A 19,579-nucleotide genomic window follows, 5' to 3' on the forward strand; every position below is an offset into this window, starting at 1 on the left:
TAGATCAATAAATCCACCACAAAAACTGAAGTGCAGGTGAAGTTTCCCAAAATTAATAAAATTAAGCTTAAGATCTGTTGAGCATAAATGTAACATACAACAAAATATATGTTGTCTTTAAATGAGCTATAATTCCAGAACTTGTAACAAGGTGACCAGCTGACCCTGAAGCTTGTGGTGTTTCAGCTTCCTCTGTTCCTGCAGGAATGATTCATTTCTCTGATGCTCTGTCTCTGATCACCTGCCTCTGTTCTTGGTCCATGGACTGTAGAACTCAAGAGACAGCGGAGCTGCGCGTTGTTTGTTTTGAGCTTTTTAGCTAGCTAGTATTGCACGCAACTAATTAGCGTTATGCCAGTACCACAGCTGGAAGGGGGATGTGCAGTTTGGTTCGGTTGTTCAGCGCGCTCGGTTCTGTTAACGGGCCGGGGCGCCCTGATGTAATACGTCATGAAATTAGCATATCATGGTATCATTTATTTTCCCAGGCAAGCTTTTTTTACCGGTATTATTGTGAACGATATATGGCCCAGCCCTACTTAGCATTCCTTGAAGAAATGCATGTCATGAGCCACCTGTTATTCCAGAGTTTTAAGCAAAGTTCATTGTATATTGAGAAGGGACAGTTATAGCTATGTTTAAAAAAAAAAAAAGACAGAACCCCATGTGATATTGTGTGAGGACAAATCTCAGCCACTACCACACCAAATTTAATTTCAATGTCTGCATATTTGACGTCGTTACAGTCATTTTGTGTTGGCTATGGTTTTTTCCAGTGGTAACCATCTTGAAATTAGTTGACTTCAAATGTTAGTCAAATATACCGGTAGATGTACATCCAATGATGACTTTCTGATGGTTTCTTAAAATGTGGTTCAGTGGTTTATGAATTATTCAGTTAAAAGCTGTTGTTTGGAGCTGCACATTTTTGTTGTGGTACAAAACTTTGTGGACTTGCCATCAACGCCAAACTCTTTCAATTATTTCTATTTACTGCTGTAGACCAACCTGATGGCACCGAGCTGCTGCCCCTTTCCCCTCGCTCCTTGGACCCAAGTTTGGACCCTTTGAGGCGTCTTTTACCCCTGGCCCACTGTCAGACATCTGATGAAAGGCTTACAAAGACAGGAGCCGACTACCGGACCCTGTGGAAGACCGCCATCCATCAGCAGATCCTACTTCTGCGCATGGAAAAGGAGAACCAGAAACTAGAAGGTAAATTTCAACGTAACAAGAATCCTTTCTTGGTCACATAAAATAAACAACTAAAAGAAATAGCAGAAATTTCCTCATTCTTACAATAATTCTTACCAATAAGTAAGAGGACAATCTGAAACTTAAAAAATATTTTAACCCTTGTCCATTAAATCATTATAGCTAAATGTTAGATTAAAATATGTCCCACTTTGTGAATGCACAATACCTAACTGATTTTAGGCATTGATATTAATGCATCTTGGGTGTAAATGTTTTATGAGTGATGAAGACTCAAAATTTTGTTACTTGGGAGACTTGCAAGGTTTAAAAAAAAATCAGAAGATGCACAAGAAGTGTAAGAAGCTGCTCAAAGGAAAAGACAAGTTCTCAGCAGCTTTCTGTCTGAGGTCTGTCTGAGGTAAGCAGGTTGTCAAAAATGAAGATTATTATGATTATTATTATTATCATTCTTCCATCTGTTATCTTCCTATTAATAGATATACTATAATACTATCTGCCGAGTATTGGGAGGCAGCAGCTTGAGCAGGAAGGTCCAGACATCTCTTTCCACAGGCACCTCTTCCAGCTCTTCTAGGAGGACTCAAAGGCGTTCTCAGGCCAACCAAGTGACAGTCTCTCCTGCATGTCCTTGGTCTTCACTGGGGTTTCCTCACAGTTGGAAATACCCAGAAAACTTCCCTAAGGTGGCATCCAGGGAGCATCCTTACCAGATGACTGAACCAACTCATCAAATTCCAGAATTGCGCCGCTCAAAGTGGCTGCATGTTGGAGTAGCTCTCTTACATTCATTCTGAGATTTTGCTTTTGAAAACTTTAATTACTCTTTTTTTTCTGGATGTAAATCGATTTTTTTCGGATGATTACTTCCTCTGGTATCAGATGCTGTGCTGCTGGAAGGATTTTTACTGAAACTGTTTTACTTTTGGACATTTGTTATGATGCATAACCATAACAACAAGGTGGTTTTCTACTACTGGGAGCTGCTGATTAACATCTCAAAAGCTCAAATAATTCTTCAGCTACAGCCCCAAATCCCAAAGGAGTTGAAAAGGAGGTGCCGTGGATGCATTCCTGTCTACCTGGAGGTGGTGCCTGACCGCCGCGATCTTGGAGGTGGCGGGAAATGCGGCTCGTGACAGTGGGAGGACCAAGATTGTCCCCTGACACCGGCAGTTATGTCTGCTGTGGGACGGACCGCTACAAGAGATCCTTCCTGCCCAAAGCCATCAGCATCTATAACAACTCTAATGAAACCAAGATGAGCTACAACAACATTTAATTTCCCTTTGGGATTAATAAAGTATTTTTGAATTGAATTGAAAGTTTTTTCCCCCTCTAATGTCAAATAGTGTTCTTTAGCTTGCTAACTCCTCACGGGGCTCTAATGATACTGTTTTGGATCGGACCAAATGGACTTGCGACACAAATGACAAAATCTTTTCAACAAAGCGACAGGGTCCTGGAGAACCATCATCTGCTCGGACGACACGTGCAGCTGGATAGATCTCTGGAGGTGATGTGTCTGTCTCTGCTCTCAATCGAGGATGCCAAAATTGCATATAATTGGATTTATGATAACAGGTTTCCTGTTTTTGGAATTGTCTGGTTCCTGGTTTATCAACGTACAAAGAAAATGGCCACAGCTAATTTGACCCTTGTCAGGCTGCTGACTATGTGGAGGTTGGTCCATGCTTTGAGGACTCAAAATCAGCTGATTTATGAGCTAAACCATAAGATGGAAGTGATATGAATCGCAGGTCAGCATGAAAATGACATTGAAGAGGCTCGTAAGCACGGACCAGTAGATTGCACCTTAATCTGTCCATTTTGGACCTTGGAAGTATCAGTACAGACTCAAGGCTGAAGAGAAAAATAATCTTCCTGAATAAAACAACAATTGTGGATTATCTGAATCTGACTCTCTGGTTGGCCTCGAAACATGCCAACTTATCAATTTCTCCTGGATCTCTCTGGATTTCTCCTGCATCTTGGCACAATGATAATAAAGCTTATTCTGATTTTGATTCTGATGCTGCAGAGGTACAAGACGATGCGCCTCGGTAGGCTACCTGACGCGATAGTTCACTCCCCCATACGCTAAGGAAATGAGAAAGGGAGGGGACAGTGATGAACACCTGAGTTAAGCTTTTTGTCATCCAGCGTTTTCAGTAGAAAGAGAGAGACAGGGAGAAACGATAAAGCTGATAAATGAAAATTATCTACCTCATTTTAATTTATCATGCGATTAATTGATTTATTGTTTATTGCAACAGACCTACTCACTACTCCAACATTTAGACACTGTCAGCTGTCATTATTGTTTATTTTTCCTGGTGTGATGTTGCATAGTATGTGCAGCATTTTTGAGCTCGGTTATTTTAAGAGTTTCTCTTTTTTGGCGTGCAGAGAAGCAGAAATTTTGTGTATTTGATGCTGATTCTCCTTGACAGTAAATCAACAGTAACATCAAGTAAACTGTTGCGATACAACTTTTACAAAACATAATTGTGTCAAGCTTTTTAAAGCTCACATTTTATTTGCTATTTTCTTATTAAAAATAATGTTTAGAATTAAATATGCACTTTTTAATGATGATAAATTTGTGACTGTAATGTTTTTTTAGTTTTTTTTTTTTTTAATGCTTAAAAAGCTCTTTCCATAGATAATCAGCAAATCATATCATATCGGTTCATAATAAAAAAATAGTTGTCAGAGCTATAAAAAAAATGCTTTGGTAAATTGTTATTATTTTAAAATCATAGTCTGAACACCAACACAACTCTTTTCTTTTGTTTGATACTATGACCTCAATGCTGGTCTGAGGACCTAACTGTGAATAACTATTTTCTAAAGAAGGTAAGCAAAGTATATAAATGTGTTTTTGGGGTCAAGGCAAAAGTTTTGCATGATTTTGGTGGCTGGCTTAGTCATTCACTCTGCTGCATGTTAAGGGTCATCCTTAATGGTGTTTGTGTTTCTCATATCCTTCTGTGCTGCCTTGTCAGTGTAGCCTCCTCACATCTTCCATTTAAAAAGGTCAGACTTTTGGTGTCATTGTGGCTATTGTGCCTTGTGTTTACATGACAGGCTTTCCATTTTCAGCACTAAGTACAAACTGAGGGGTATTTATTTCCAGTGCAACAAGAGCAAAATGCAAATCGTGTGTTGAACAAAACCTGTTTTGATTTTGTGATTGCATTCAAGCGAGCCGTGATGAGCTCCACATCTGCAAAATGAAGCTCAACTACCAGGAAGTGGGCCAGTGCTCTAAGGAAGCTCAGGCATTGTGGGAGAAAAAGCTGTCTGCTCCAGGCAGAACAACAAACCCACAAGACAAGGAGGAGATATACCGTGCACTCTGCCAAGGTAAGAGATGTGCATGGGTGTGTGGGCATGGAATAAAACAAACATGAAGATGAGCAACTAAAATACTAATCTGTTGCTGTGGTCGGTCTGGTTAGTACATTTAGAGTTCTCTTTTGTTTGCAGGAGTTCCAAAGAGCAGGCGCGGGGAGGTCTGGCTGTTTTTGTCCCACCAGCATCGACTGCAGCACAGACTGCCACAACGTCAGCAAGCCCCGGACATCCTCTACCAAGACTTACTCAAGCAGCTCACTGCACAGCAACATGCCATTCTGGTGGATCTAGGTGTGCATTTCTATCTTGATGTCATTTTTGTTGAACTGCATCATTTCGCTGAAATCAAAAATTAGATTTGATGGTTGACATGAAATGAGAAATATTCAAAACTCAAATTGCAGACAAAAACAGTTTATTTCTGCAAGTGCTGGAAAAAACTAGAATAATATACTTTAGTAAATGGATTTAAACCATCCCTGTTCAAATGCCAGGTTTTTGCGTTGTAAAATAAAGTTAGATTATGATAAAATGTCAAGTCTGTCAGATTGTGAGGGCATCTCTTATGCACAACCCTCTTTAGGACACAGATTTTCTATCAATTTTATCAAATGCCTTTTTACTAAATGTTGTTACTTAACAAAAAACACTTGTTCTTTGATAACAAAGTGAAGTGTTTCACAGAGCAGTTGAGCAATGCATGTGGCTCCTCCCACCTCAAATTACCACGATCAACGTCCGCATCCTCATTCTAGGCCGTTTTCTTTCCATACCCTTGCATGAGGGGAAGTGTTGGTGAAACCCCCTTATTCTATTATCAGACCACTAGGGTTTATGTTAAGTAATCCAACCTGCTTTTTTCTATAGGACATGTAACCCACTCTCGTATTAAAAGAAAGCCCCGAAGCCAAAACAACAATTACCCTGAACCACAATTAGTCAGGCTCTGAGGTTCCAACATCATCACTCACTGAGTGTGTTAGGAATGGCTGAGTTACATCCAGGCTGTTAAAACACATAACTGTTTGAGGTGTGGCCACAGATGTTCTGGACAGATACTGCTTGAAATGGTCTGTGATGTGACCGTGCTCTTGGTGGAATGGCTCTTCACACAGATTGGAGACTCTGCACCCCTACAGCTTTAGCAGAGGCCTTTTATCCCAAGTCCTGTGTGCTAGTCTCTGGTGTGACACTGGTTTGTCTTTATGAACTGTTCATCCAACAAACTGGTGGTCTGACTTGCTGAAACCAACTGTCCTGTTCACATCATCTGTGAGTGTGCACAGGCCACAGAGAGTTAATACTCCTCTTTGAAAGAGAATGGAGATGAGTGTAAAGCTAGCAGCTCTAGTGAAAAATATCTGTGCAAAGAATCCATCATCTTAGATAGGGATGCACCGATCCACTTTTTTTTTTTACTTCCGATCCGATCCCGATACCTAGCTCTGAGTATCGGCCGATACCGATCCAGTTCCGATATCATGATCATCATTGATTTTATATGAGGCTGTAATAATCTCCTCTCAAGTACAATTTGTACAAATCTATGCATGCATGTCCAAAAAGGCAACTTGAGGTAAGTTTTATTAATGTTGGATAAGTTTTAAAGTTAGAGTTAAATTCTAACACAAAACATATTTATTTTTATTCCTAGCTTTAAAGTGGATATTAAAGTGATTAATTTAAGTGATTGTTTAGTTATTTTATATTTTTTTTAAATTAGGGGCAGATATAAGAATTTTTTTCTTTTTTCTGCACTCTTCATTCAATGTTTTCTTTTTGATTATTTTTTTTAAATTTTTTTCATTTAAATGAATGAATAAATGAATTAAATTAAATAAAATGTTAAATGGCTTCAAACATCTGCTAAGTTCATGGCATAAACCAACAGACATGTTCCTGTTTTTAGTATTTTACATCACTTTATAATGTAGCTGTTTGTTTTTAATATATATAATTTTCAAATCACATGTTTTTTATGATTGTTTACTGTTGTACTGATAAATATCTCCTGGAGGGTAAACTATATCTTGGCTGCAAGTATCAAGCTGAGAAATCCTTCATTTTCTACAACTGATAGTGGTTGGTCATTAATTATAATGAAGTTTAGCAACTTCTCTGTAAACATTTGAGCTCCGGGGTTTCAGCGACGTCTTCTTCTTGTTCAATCCGAAGCAGGCAGCCTGATTTGGGGCAGCCGCGCTCAGTCTGTCCCTCCTCAGAGACGGGCAGACTGAGCGGGGCAGATTGGACGTGGCTGGCCGGTGTCGAGTCGCCTCTTTCGGTTTGACCAAAGAGCAGTGCCACGCTGAAGCCACTGAGCTCAAATGTCCATCGAAAAACTAACTTTAACGTGGTTTAATGTGGCGCTATTGCTCTGCAGACATTGCACGATGCTGTCTTGTGGTGTTTTTAGTGTAAAATACTTCCACACAGCGGACATGTTTAGATGAAAAGTTTGTTAGCTGTTAGCCACAGTGCTGCTAACTCAGTCCTCACGTTGTAGCTGGCTGCAAACTATGAACTGGATTTCCTGAATGTGAGGCGAGTCTTATTACTCTGGGTTCATGAGTCACGCCGCAGTTCAGGAAATCCATTCCATAGTTTGAAGCCAACATGCATCATGGATCGGAAATATCGGCTGGTGGATCAGAAAAATCCGATACGTAAATTATGCTGGTATTGGAGGCCAATACCGATACTGGATCGGATCGACCCCATCCCTAATCTTAGACACAAAAGCCGGATTGGCCCTCAGATGCACCATAGAAAGCTCAGGTTCCCACTGCAAACAGTAAGAACTGAATAAAACACACAAATCACTTACTCTCGTAGCTGTGGTGAAAGTTAAGAGCAGACCAGTCCTAAAAGAGACAAATTTTACTGCCCCTTTATGGGTTCAAAAGGATGATTACTGAGGGCCTCCAGCACCCGTGAAAGCTCGTCACTGGGACCAGACGCCTAGAGACTGGCAGCTTACTGGTGCGTCTTTAATGAAGCAACGCACCAAAAGGTGATGTCCAAAAAGTTTGTCATCAGTGCCAGTGCAACATGCAGGAATTCCTGCAAGATAAACCAGAGTGGTAGAGGAAGCGTTCCCCTTTTCCTACAGACTCTTCAGAAAACAGAACACATCCACAAGAGAACAGTCAAAGAAATGACGTGCCTTTCTCCACACAGTTGTTAGAAAACACACCGTCTCCCACAGGTGGAGCAGGCCCTTGTTTTTTGAATTGTGTCAGTGACCTCCAGTGGGAGGTCAGCCTCATTTAAATTCTAAATTTTATGTTCCTTGCCCAGAGTGCCATGCTGTCTGTCTGGGGGTAATACTAGAGACTAATTTACCCCATTGCCTGAAACAAAATATCCCTGCAAATAGGGAAGGGCCGTGTTCTCTGCCACCCAGGGTTAGGATGGCCACCACAAGGACACCAAAATCAATGACTGGTCCTGTTCTCTCATTCTGATCAGAGTTGGGGAAATCACACTGAAAGGTGGGGAAGCATACAGTGGCATGTTTGGCCATGCATCCACCTCTAGTGGTGTAGCTGCATGTGACAGGGAGAAAAACAGCAGACAATGGGTGTTTTCCCAAGAGGCTGAGATCTGCAGCCCTGCCATATGTCTGCTAGACTTGTTCCAACCTATGGGATTGGAGTTTCCACTGTCCTGACAATAGCTTGCCCCCAGTCCAAAGAGTTGCTCCTCTGTTCAGTATCTAGGCTACATGGGTCCCCCCAAACCAACAGCTGTCTGAGTTTCTCAGGATTATTTCCCCTGTCCAAGTCTGTGTAGCTGTGGTGGGGACTGGGTCCCGCCCTGATGTTGCTGTAAGCTACCACTAGAGTTGTTCATCTTTACTAAGAAATGATGTTTTAAATAGACTGGAAGTGCTTTGTGAATATTCGTGACCATATATGGCTCACTATCATAGTCACATTTCACAACCTGAGTGAATTTGTCTCTCCCCCCCCCCCCCCCCCCCACACACACACCTTCTTCAAATCTTAACAAAATTGGTGTCAAACGTTTGTGCTGGTTTGTGCAGCAACATTTTTCGTTTGTGCTGCTATCATTTTAAACATTAATAAATGTTTCCAGAGGTCATGAAAGGTCAACCAGCCCACCCCCCCCACCCCCCTTCCAATAGACAGACACACACACTTTCTTCTAATCAGACAAAATGGTGTCCGTCAACTTGGCTACGTTTGTGCTGCTTCTGCTTTGAAGATATTGATGAAAGTTTAAAGGTCAACGAGCCCCCCCCCCCCCACACACACACACATTACTCAAATCTAACAAAATTGGGGTCAAATGTTTGTGCTGATTTGTGCAGTTAAAATTTTTTTTGTGCCGCTCTCATCTCAAAGATGTTAATAAAATATTTTCCAGAGGTCATCAAAGGTCAACGAAAATCTGTTCATGTTGGGTTAAGGTTAGTGTCGGGGGTGGGCCGAGGGGGCTGGTTGACCTATTTACCTTTAAACTTTCAGTATATGTTCAGAACAAAAGCAGCACAAACGTGGTAGAGTTTACTGACACCCATTTTTTGATTTTGTAAATGAAGGGCTGGTTGACCTCTGATGATCCCTGGAAACTTTTTTATTAATTTCTTTAAAATGATAACGGCACAAACAAAAATTTTTGCTGCACAAACATTTGACACCAATTTCGTTAGATTTGAAGAAGGTGGGGGGGCAACTTCATGCAGGTTATTTCACACCGTCAGGGATTTGTTTGTTGTCACGGTAACTCAGGATTCACTGCCCCTTTGCAGTGCCCCGGTGGTAAAACAAACAAAACACTGCTGGGTCCATGGCAGAAGAGCCATCATACCTGCTTCTGATATTTTCACTCTGCAGTGAGAAGATGGAGAATCTCAGAAGATGGAGTGACAATGAAACAAGACTTGGTTGAAAATCCCTCATCATCAGAATATCTAGATCCATCACTGAACTCTCAAAGCCAAAGGAGGCGCAGACGGTCTGAATCAAACGACTGTCTCCAGCTGAAAGCATGCAATGCATCGAGAGAAAGATGTGATACTCCCGTCTGACAGTGTGACACAGGAGAGGGAATTTAATTTAAGAACCCAAATACTCAATATTTGGGCACATTGTTCAAGGAGACTTTGTCATTCGCATTACATGTGGTACATGAGGTGGAATGAAATTGTGTTCTCAGGTTCCCAGTTACACCCAAAGAAAGCTATATTTATAAAGTATAAATAAAAATAACAGTATACAAGGATCTAAGATATACACTAATAATAATATAAATAAGGTATTTTAAACCGCAACCTGAACATGAGTATTGTGAGCAGATGGGTATGAATATATCGGCTTATAGGTAAGAAATCAGCAGCATGGCTAATCAGCAGCACAGATAAAGTGTCAAATGTCTAACAATTTTCAGTCAGGTCAGCTGGACAGTTTCTTTTTTTTTTTTTGGCTGAAACATTTCACCTTCCATCCAGAAGACTTCATCAGTCAAAGAAACACACAACACAAAACTGATTCTTCCCCCAACAGCTTACTCCAAAGTAGAACAAACCAGTTATATTGGTGCTAAGATGGTCTCTTTGGCACGCCCCCTCCTCTGGTCCCGACCCTCTCCCTCGTCGACATTCAGTCATGTCAAACTGGTTCAAAACCAACAAAGTCCTGGTTTGTTCCACTTTGGAGTAAGCTGTTGGGGGAAGAATCAGTTTTGTGTTGTGTGTTTCTTTGACTGATGAAGCCTTCTGGATGGAAGGTGAAACGTTTCAGCACAAAAAAAAAAAAAGAAACTGTCCAGATGACCTGACTGAAAATTGTTGGATTGTACACCTGGATTATTGAGCATGGACTTTGTTGGTTGTCATATGTCTAATTAAAGTGACATTCAGGGATCTAGCAGCTTTTGGTCCAGTTTATTCTGAACCCCAGATCTGTTAGATGCTGTAGATGCCTGGGAGTCGCTGATCTCCTGCTCAAGAGTTCAGGAGTATATATTTTAGTTGTTAATGTACAAGATTGGAAAATTGGAATCGGTTCACCTCCAGTTAAAGCTTCTTTTTTTTTTTTTTTTTTCATTGTATCTATATCTATTAGATGGTATAAAAAAGACAAATATGTCTTCCTCCTTAGGACGGACCTTCCCCACACACCAGTACTTCTCTGCCCAGCTCGGTGCAGGGCAGCTTTCTCTCTACAACCTCTTGAAGGCCTACTCTCTGCTGGATACAGAGGTACAACTGCCCTTCACTTCTGATCATCACATGTTCTGTTTATAGCACTCACATTATTTTGTGCTGCACAGGTTGGCTACTGTCAAGGGATCAGCTTTGTGGCCGGAGTTCTGCTGCTCCACATGAGTGAAGAACAGGCTTTTGACATGTTGAAGTTCCTCATGTATGACCTCGGCATCAGACGGCAGTACAGGCCGGACATGGTCTCTCTACAGGTTGGTGCACGAACTAATGAACCACTTTAACATCTTAGCAGAACTACATCAGACTTAGACTGTTGTAACATTTGAGCACTAGTTTCTGCTGCATTTCATTCTGGCAAACCAAGCTTTGATCTTTTTAGAGATATGAAACAAAACATTTGGTTTTAACTGAACTTTTGGGCTGCGTTGCTTCAATATTTGAACGAGCGCTTTATAAAGTTGACAGTTGTTAAAAAAAATCTTTGTTTATTCAAGTTCAAAGACCTGCAAATAATTTTTGGAATCATCTTCACTGTTCAATGTTATTAAAAATTCTACGATGTAAAGAATTGTTTATGCAAAAGAGAATAAGTTTTTAAAAAATAGCTTTTGGCACATTTAAGCTAAATGTTTTTGAAACCATTAGTGAAAAGGCCAGACTTCAGGGGTATCTGAGGCAGGCTTGGAACACAAGAGTCAGGGTGGCTTCTGGGTAATACCAGATGGCTAGGCCTCAGACCGATGAAGCCTCTTGGATGAGGGGCGAAACGTTTCTTTTTTAACAAAAAAACGAAGTCCAGATGACATGATTCAACCTTTTTTGTTGTTTTTAAAAAATAGTTGTAAATTTTAGGCCTCAGACATCACTGCATGATAAACTGGCAGCATTCTGAAGTAGAAAATCTCTGCGTGGGCTCAGGTGCACTCCTGAATATCATTGTTTGATACATTGGTAAATTTAGATCAAATCAATAGTTTGCAAATTAAAAAAACGTGTTTTGGAGGGCTGTGTGAAAAACTGTCCATTGTTTGTACGATTGGCCCTGTGATGGACTTGCGACCCGTCCAGGGTGTACCCCGCCCCTCGCACAGTGATTGCTAGACATGGGCACCGGCGACCCCCGTGACCCAAAATGGAACAAGCGGGTAAAGATAATGGATGGATGGATGGATGTTTGGACGAATCAAAAAGCTGAAATGGCACAGTTTATAAGCTACCAGCCACATTGGCATGGCAGTATAAAAACACATGGAGGTGTAACCTACACACCTGTCAACTTTATAAGATTCAGGTTTTGAAGCAACATATGCAGCCACCCATGAAACATTTTTTATTCTCATGAAAGACTTTCTCTATTTAGAAAGATCATTTTGACCCAGTTCTGCATATAACAGCCTGTTCTGAAGCTGACACGTCTATAGCCCAGATCTTGTAGAAAGTAAAAATACTCATTACTTTTTATTAGTAGGTGCCTAACGCTCTAAACTAAATAGCTCTTTGAACAGCCTCAGTTGGAGAAATTATTTATTTCTGATCGGAATGATGAGCACTGTTGCTCCAACCTGAGACTAAAACAATTGTTGCCGTTTTGAATAATTCAGAGGGTTTCTTCCTCTTGTAATGTTTTGTGTGTGTGTGTGTGTGTGTGTTTGTGTGTGTGTGTGCACTGCAGCAGCCTCACAGCCTGATGCTACCATCACCATGCTTGACAGCTGGTACAGTCTTTATAACTCGAGTCTCTGGTTTTGTTGCTGTTTATTCAGACACAAGATTATAAACCATCATCAAATTTTCTTTTCACAATTATTCCATCAATAATATTTCTGCTTAAAAGTGCTCCAGTCTTACTAAAAGAAGATAGTTTTAGAATTGTGCCACTCAATGTGGCTACATGATGGAGCAGCTCTGTTACTTTCGTTCTGGGATGATGCATTTGAAAACTTTAATTCCTCTTTACTGGATGTAAATCGCTTTTTAAAATTTATTATTATTTCCTCTGATATCAGATGCTGTGCAGCTGGAAAGATTTTTCTTTAAATATTTTTGTCTTTGGACATTTGCTATGATGCGTAACCATGACAACAAGGTGGTTTTCTACAACTGGGAGCAGCAACATCTCAAAGCTCAAATATTACCTCAACTACAGCCCCACATCACAAATGAGTTGTAAAGGAGGCGCCGTGGATGCATCTCCGTTTACCTGGCGGAGGTGCTCGAGTGACTTGACTGCTGAGATCCTGGAGCTTGCAGGAAACGTGGCTCATGACAACAAGAAGACCAGGATCATCCCCCGACACCTGCAGTTGTCTGTCCACAATGACGAGGAGCTCAACAAGCTGCTGGGAGGAGTGGCCATCGCTCAGGGAGGAGTTCTGCCCAAGATTCAGGTGGTCCTGCTGCCCAGGAGGACCAAGAAACCCACCAAGTCCAAGTAGACGGCTCAACATGCAACCAGTTTCTTCAGATCTGTTGTAAGACAGACCACTACAAGAGATCCTTCCTGCCCACAGACATCAGCATCTAGAACAACTCTTTAATGAATCTATGAAGATGAGATTCAACAACATTTAATTTCCCTTTGGGATTAATAAAGTATTTTTGAATTGAATTAAATTGAACTGAATTAGGTTCAAACCCCGGTCCAGGGGCCTTTCTGGGTGGAGTTTGCATGTTCTCTCCGTGCATGCGTGGGTTTTCTCCGGGTACTCCGGTTTCCTCCCACAGACCAAAAACATGCATGTTAGGCTGATTGGTAACTCTAAATTGTCCCTAGGTGTGAGTGAGAGAGTGAATGATTGTTTGTCTCGTTTGTCTCCATGTGGCCCTGTGATGGACTTGCGACCCGTCCAGGGTGTACCCCGCCCCTCGCACAGTGATTGCTGGACATGGGCACCAGCGACCCCCGTGACCCAAAATGGAATAAACGGGTAAAGAAAATGGATGGATGGATGGATGAACTGAATTAAATTTACTGAGACTGGAGTTGTTTTAAGACATACACGATATTATTTGGTCTTAGCCTCACCTCACTTGGACGAGGCTTTAGCTTGTCTGTTCTGTCAGAGTTAAACCCTGTTCCTTTGAACCGAGATCGTTTCAGCAGGTACGATATTAATAGTTCATAACTTTTCCACAGAGCTCCACTGTAGAAAATCTGAACTTTTGCTTTAAGGGCAACAGAACTTGGTCTATACAGTTCTCATGTGACAAGATAATAAAATATATTTCCACACAGATGATTTGTAATTTTCTGTTTTCATCAGTTTCAAAATGCGTATGAACTTCAGTAAAGTTGTTTTTTCTCTTTTATCATTAGATATATTGTCTTTATATATTTTATACAGTGGACAAATAGTTTGTATTGTCATGCTTTAAAATATTACATGCAAATTCCCAATCTACACATATTAAATATTAAATATATGCAAATGTTATCCTTACATATTCAGTAAATGTTCTCTTGTTTGAAACAATACGAGGACAACAGCGTGAATAAACTTATTCCCCTTTTCAGCAGCAGTCTGTCTGCTGCAAAACTTTTTATAGTTTTATGAGTGAGGAGCAGCAAGTCTCCACCTCCCTGTCAAACCACACCTGCTCTGTTAGCTTCAGTTAAACATCAGCTGACCTCGGTGGAGTTGAAGCATCAGCAGGGTGGTAATGTTTAATCTTCTGCAGGTAACCAGTTGAGCCAAGCCTGCTGGTGTTTCCTTCACTGCACGTCTGTTATTGTCAAGACTTGTCTGAAGTTTGCACACACACGTGTTGGTGTCGGGTTTTTGATGCTGTTTGAGGAGGTAAAGGTATGAATACTTTTTTTTTTTTTTTTTGGGTACGAGGGTTGTAAAAGCAGGCAGTTTAATTTTAGCCTGAGCTAACTTCTGCTTCTCCTTTTTTTAACTGCTCTGTTCTTTGCTGTCGAGTTAGCGCAGCTTATCACAAGCCTGACCTGAGTGCTTGTCTGAGCAAGCCCTTTAACAGACACATGAGGAGCTCAGTGCCTGGATGGAACCTCATTTGTCAGTTTGCACTTCTTAGATTGCGCTTAGATACTTTAGAGATCCAGATATTCCTGTTTGTTTGACCCAGCATGTTGTGACCTGAGCTTGCCTCTATTTTTTTCTGTTTTATTTCAGATTCAGATGTACCAGCTCTCCAGGCTGTTGCACGACTACCACCGTGACTTGTACAGTCACTTTGAGGAGCACGAGATCTGCCCGAGCCTTTACGCAGCGCCGTGGTTCCTTACACTCTTCGCCTCCCAGTTTCCCCTCGGCTTTGTGTCTCGCATCTTTGGTAGATATCCTGCACCATGACCTGTGTGTTGGCTCACTGCCGAAGTGCAGTTCTGCTTTCAAAGGAGGACGCTCGTGATGGTTACTGCTTCAGGTGTTAATTTGTCTTGATGTTGTTTTGTTAGATTTTGTGTTTGCACAGGGGACTGAGGTGATCTTTAAGGTGGCCCTCTGTCTGCTGAGCAGCCATGAGAGGCAAATAGTGGAGTGTGATGGCTTTGAGAGCATCGTGGACTATCTGAAAACCACACTCCCAACTCTCACACAAACACAGATGGAACAGACCATTGCTAAGGTACACACAAGTAACATAAAACACTCACAGGAGGTTTTCAGATGATTATAACGACAAATCAAATCTTTAAAAGTGGGGTTCTTTGGTAATAAACAATATCTGACGTGTTGTAAACAGGTCTTTGAATTTCCTGATGCATGCTCAATAATCCAGGTAGAAAAATCCAAAAAAGTTCAATCTGGTCCTCTGGACATTCAAAAAAACAAAACAAAGCAAAAAAATCTAAAAACGTTTCGTCTCTCATCCAAGAGACTTCCTCAGTCTGAGGTGCTGTATTCAGCTCAGTCTCTTAAATAGCACCTTCTCAGAGTGGATCAACCAGTTTTGCTGCTGACAACCAAAACCAGCTGATCACATGCTCAAGAAGGACCATCAGCCTAACAATGGATCATTAGCACATTGATGGCTGTTTACTACTCACAGAGGGCTGAGTGATACTAGCAATCACAACATTGTAAGAGGGGGACAGTTGAACCCGGAGGCCTCCACCCCTGTTTAATGATGGACGATTTTTTTTCACAAAGATGGCCTCCTTTACTCCTCTCTCAAACCATTGTTCCTCTCTGTCCAGGATGGTTGATCCACTCTGAGAAGGTGCTATTTAAGAGACTGAGCTGAAAACAGCACCTCAGACTGAGGAAGTCTCTTGGATGAGAGACGAAACGTTTCTAGATTTTTTTGCTTTGTTTTGTTTTTTTGGTTTTTTGAATGTCCAGAGGACCAGATTGAACTTTTTTGGGTCTTTGAATTATCTCATTTAGAAGAACTCGAGTTAACCGTATTTTTCGCTGTATAAGTCGCACCTTTTTGCATAAATTTGCAAGTCCTGCAACTTATACACTGAAGTGACTAATATATGTTTTTTCCCCATATTTATAACCCAATTTTTGGCTGAGATCTGACAATTTCATTCATTCTGACATGAAAAATATTGAATACTACCGTTTTCAGCCACTAGAGGGCCCTCAACTAATATTCATTCAACCTTTATTTAGACAGGTTAATACCATTGAGCCTCGGAGACTCATTTACAAGAGAGGTCTGAATTCTTAACAAAGAGTAATGACAACAGCGAATAACAATGATAACAATAGACAATCATAAAAGAGGCATACAAAATTTAAATTTATTTTATTTTTTTACAAATCAAAATAAAATAGCAACCAAGAGCACAGTCAAAAGGAAAAGTAGCGAGGAAAAAAAAAATTGATTATAAGGCGGTGTAGAAAACTAAAAAAAAAAAAAAGACAAGCCAAGTGTCTCATTAATAGGTAAAAGTGGCTATTGATGAGACACTTGGCTTGCCGTACAAAGCCACACTCGTCTCGCTCTGGAACTCCTGGAGCAAACGTCAAATCAGCTGCATTTCATCGCGCTGCCCAGGAGAAATGCAGCTGATTTGATCATTAAAGTGCATTTATTAAGGAAAAGTTCAGCTGAGACACACCTTTGCTATAATTTCAAGCAAACAAATAATAGTTTTTAAGTGTTAATCTGGTTAAATTCTTGTTAAAGTCCTCCCGTGCACGCTCCTGTGGCTGCCATTTTAGCAGCCAATCCATTTTTGGCACAACACCGGCCCACGTTTCCGGGTGGTTAGCGGTGTCGATTAATAGATGCGACTTATACGCCAGAGTGACTTGTATGGCGGAAAATACGGTAATATCCGACTTGTTGTAGGAAGATCTTTGAATGACCTCGTTTAGAAGAACTTCAGTTTAATTCTGATCAGTCTGAGGACCTGACTGCTAGTTTGAGTGGAGTTAAGATCAGAGTGGATGGCTGCCATCGTAAAACTGTTTCAATTGCAATTTTTTTGTAGTGGTTCATCCAAGAGCTGTTTTATCAACTTTTACACATCATCATTGTTTTTGCCTTACATGGTTGTTGGGGAGAAATGTTACAATATTCCTGCTGAAAGTGCTCCAGGCTGCTGGTTACTGTTATTAACAAAGAATGCTGGGAGTATTTGCAAACTCAGCAGCTAGCTGTAGCATTTCTGGTGCTTCCCGGAGCACTTCCACCAGGACTGCTGTCAAATTTCTGCCAAAATAGTCATACGCTTTGAAACTGATGATGATGGATAGTTTTATAAAATAGGGTTTGCATAAATGTTTTTCACATTTTTCAGACCAGTGTTGATTTTAAGCAGCAGAAATCCACTTCAGTCTTGGATCTGCGTAAACCGCCCCTTTTTAAAATTGAGAAAAGTTTCTTATTAAGGTTTAACATTGACTTTTAATGAAGTCACTAAGTGACATCTACTGAACATCCTGATTCAGTCATGTGACTAGTGAAGGACTCTGGGTACTGATGACATCATTTCCAAAGTCTTGGTTCACCTGGGCAGCTAATGTGACCACTGAGCTAATTTTAGAAACTTTATGTTCTTTTACCAAAGGTGAGTTTCCACCGTTTCAATGATGCTAATCCTTAGATAACATGTCATAGCTCACATATAACCTGGTTTGATGACATTTCTAAATTAATTTGATCAATAATAGGTTTGTCGAATATTGTTGTGACATATATGTCACATCGGGCAATAAACTAAATTGTACAAAAAAATTCCATGCGACATATTTAACACAATAGTTTTTTTTTTTTTGACGAAGAAGAAGTACTTGTTAAACAAAACCAAGCAATGTTGTGATCATCATACGTGTTAAGAAGTTGCGAATAAAAAGAAAATTCTGTGTTAAAAACAAAACAACTGTTTAGACAATCTATTTCCAAATGTGGAATAAATTTACTAATTATGCCCCATGTGATATGTATGTCACATTTCAGACCTGTGCCAGTAGGTGGAAGTATAAAAAAAAAAAAAAAACCTTCAGAAATGTGTTACATATAATCCATTTGTTATATTTTACAACCCCATAATTTTCACAAATGTAGAAATGGGTCTGGGTTCTTAAACAAGCCGTCAGTTCTTCACTCTGGTCAGAATTAAAATCTATTTCTTTATAAATTTGTTCAAAAGGTTATCTACAGCAGGTAAGATATTAATTGTTAATAACGTTTTCACAAAACTTAATTTTAAATGATCTAAACTATGTTCTTTAAGCATTATGATGTGTGGTGAGTTGTTTTTAAAGCACAAATGATCATTTTTGCTGCTGAGAGTAGAGAACATCGGACATTTATGTAATTTAGCACTAAATATCTCTCTCATATCAAAACTTTGTCTCAAATCTTCTAAACTGTTTTTGTGAAAATGCTAATGACTAAACCAGTTTAATCGCTCATCAGCCAAAGGGCCTTCTTCTCACTGTGGTTTGTCTTCATGCTCAGGTTATGGAGATGGACATCTCCAAGCAGCTGCACACATATGAAGTGGAGTACAACGTCCTGCAGGATGAGCTGCTGGAGACCACCGGAGCGCTGCCCGACGACTCGGACCGCCTCGACAAATTAGAAAAAACCAACGTGCAGTTAAAGAAACAGAACATGGAGCTGCTGGAAAAACTCCAAGTAAGAAAGAGAAAGAGAAGAGTCACCTTTCTTTTACATTACAACTGTTTGGATTTTAAAGATCTCTGTTGGTTGAACGGTATGAATGTGACATTTAGGAGAAACTGATTTTTTTCGTAACAGTCCATGTTTCAGACTGCCCATAGATGGCACTAAAACATAAGCTGAAAACAGTGAAGACATCACGACAACACAGAGTTCTCATGTTGCTTCATCATTTTAATGAGTGTGAATCTGTCAACAAGGACCTAAAACTTTAACTTATTGAGCTGCTCTTGATTAACACGAGCGACATGACCTGTACTCTGGAAGAGCTGGAACACCGCTGCTGCAAAATGTCACCAGAGATTTACAAAAGAAACATTAAGTTAGTATGAATTATAAGACCAGGATTCTTGAAAAATAAAGCATATTTTTCATGCCAGCGGTTTAGAGTAAGATGTATTTTGATCAAACCTTGTAAAATTTTACAGTCTTATGGAATATTGTAAAACCTTGCAAGATCTTATAAAAGTTTGAATTGTGGATGACTCTCAGCTACCTCCGTACCAAATTGTAGCTCAATATCTGTTAAACTTATTGGGTTATAAGGGATGAACGACTACATAATTTTAAAAGTCGACATTAACATGATAATAGTCGAGTCGATGTCGACTAGTTGATGATGTCAAGACGCAAAAAAAAAAAGAAAACACACAAAAAAAAAGGTAATTTATTATTTATAAATAAAGAACAACAAAACACCTG

The 19,579-nt window shown here is 40.2% G+C and overlaps 2 protein-coding genes across 2 annotated transcripts in view; both read left to right on the plus strand.

The window, feature by feature from the left end:
- klf12b (Kruppel-like factor 12b) overlaps positions 1-19,579 on the plus strand; it is a 267,312-nt gene that overhangs the window by 86,942 nt on the left and 160,791 nt on the right. The window lies entirely within an intron of this gene.
- The window catches only part of tbc1d4 (TBC1 domain family, member 4), a 58,038-nt gene that overhangs the window by 36,523 nt on the left and 1,936 nt on the right, over positions 1-19,579 (plus strand). The window contains exons 14-21 of the mRNA XM_037687052.1: positions 1,003-1,215; positions 4,420-4,584; positions 4,708-4,866; positions 10,704-10,804; positions 10,876-11,019; positions 14,905-15,064; positions 15,189-15,358; positions 18,653-18,832. Coding sequence (XP_037542980.1) covers positions 1,003-1,215; positions 4,420-4,584; positions 4,708-4,866; positions 10,704-10,804; positions 10,876-11,019; positions 14,905-15,064; positions 15,189-15,358; positions 18,653-18,832 — 1,292 coding nt within the window. The remainder of the gene's footprint in view (positions 1-1,002; positions 1,216-4,419; positions 4,585-4,707; positions 4,867-10,703; positions 10,805-10,875; positions 11,020-14,904; positions 15,065-15,188; positions 15,359-18,652; positions 18,833-19,579) is intronic.

This window comes from Nematolebias whitei, chromosome 13 (genome assembly GCF_014905685.2).
Source record: "Nematolebias whitei isolate Nwh7 chromosome 13, NemWhi1, whole genome shotgun sequence".
Taxonomy (NCBI): domain Eukaryota; kingdom Metazoa; phylum Chordata; class Actinopteri; order Cyprinodontiformes; family Rivulidae; genus Nematolebias; species Nematolebias whitei.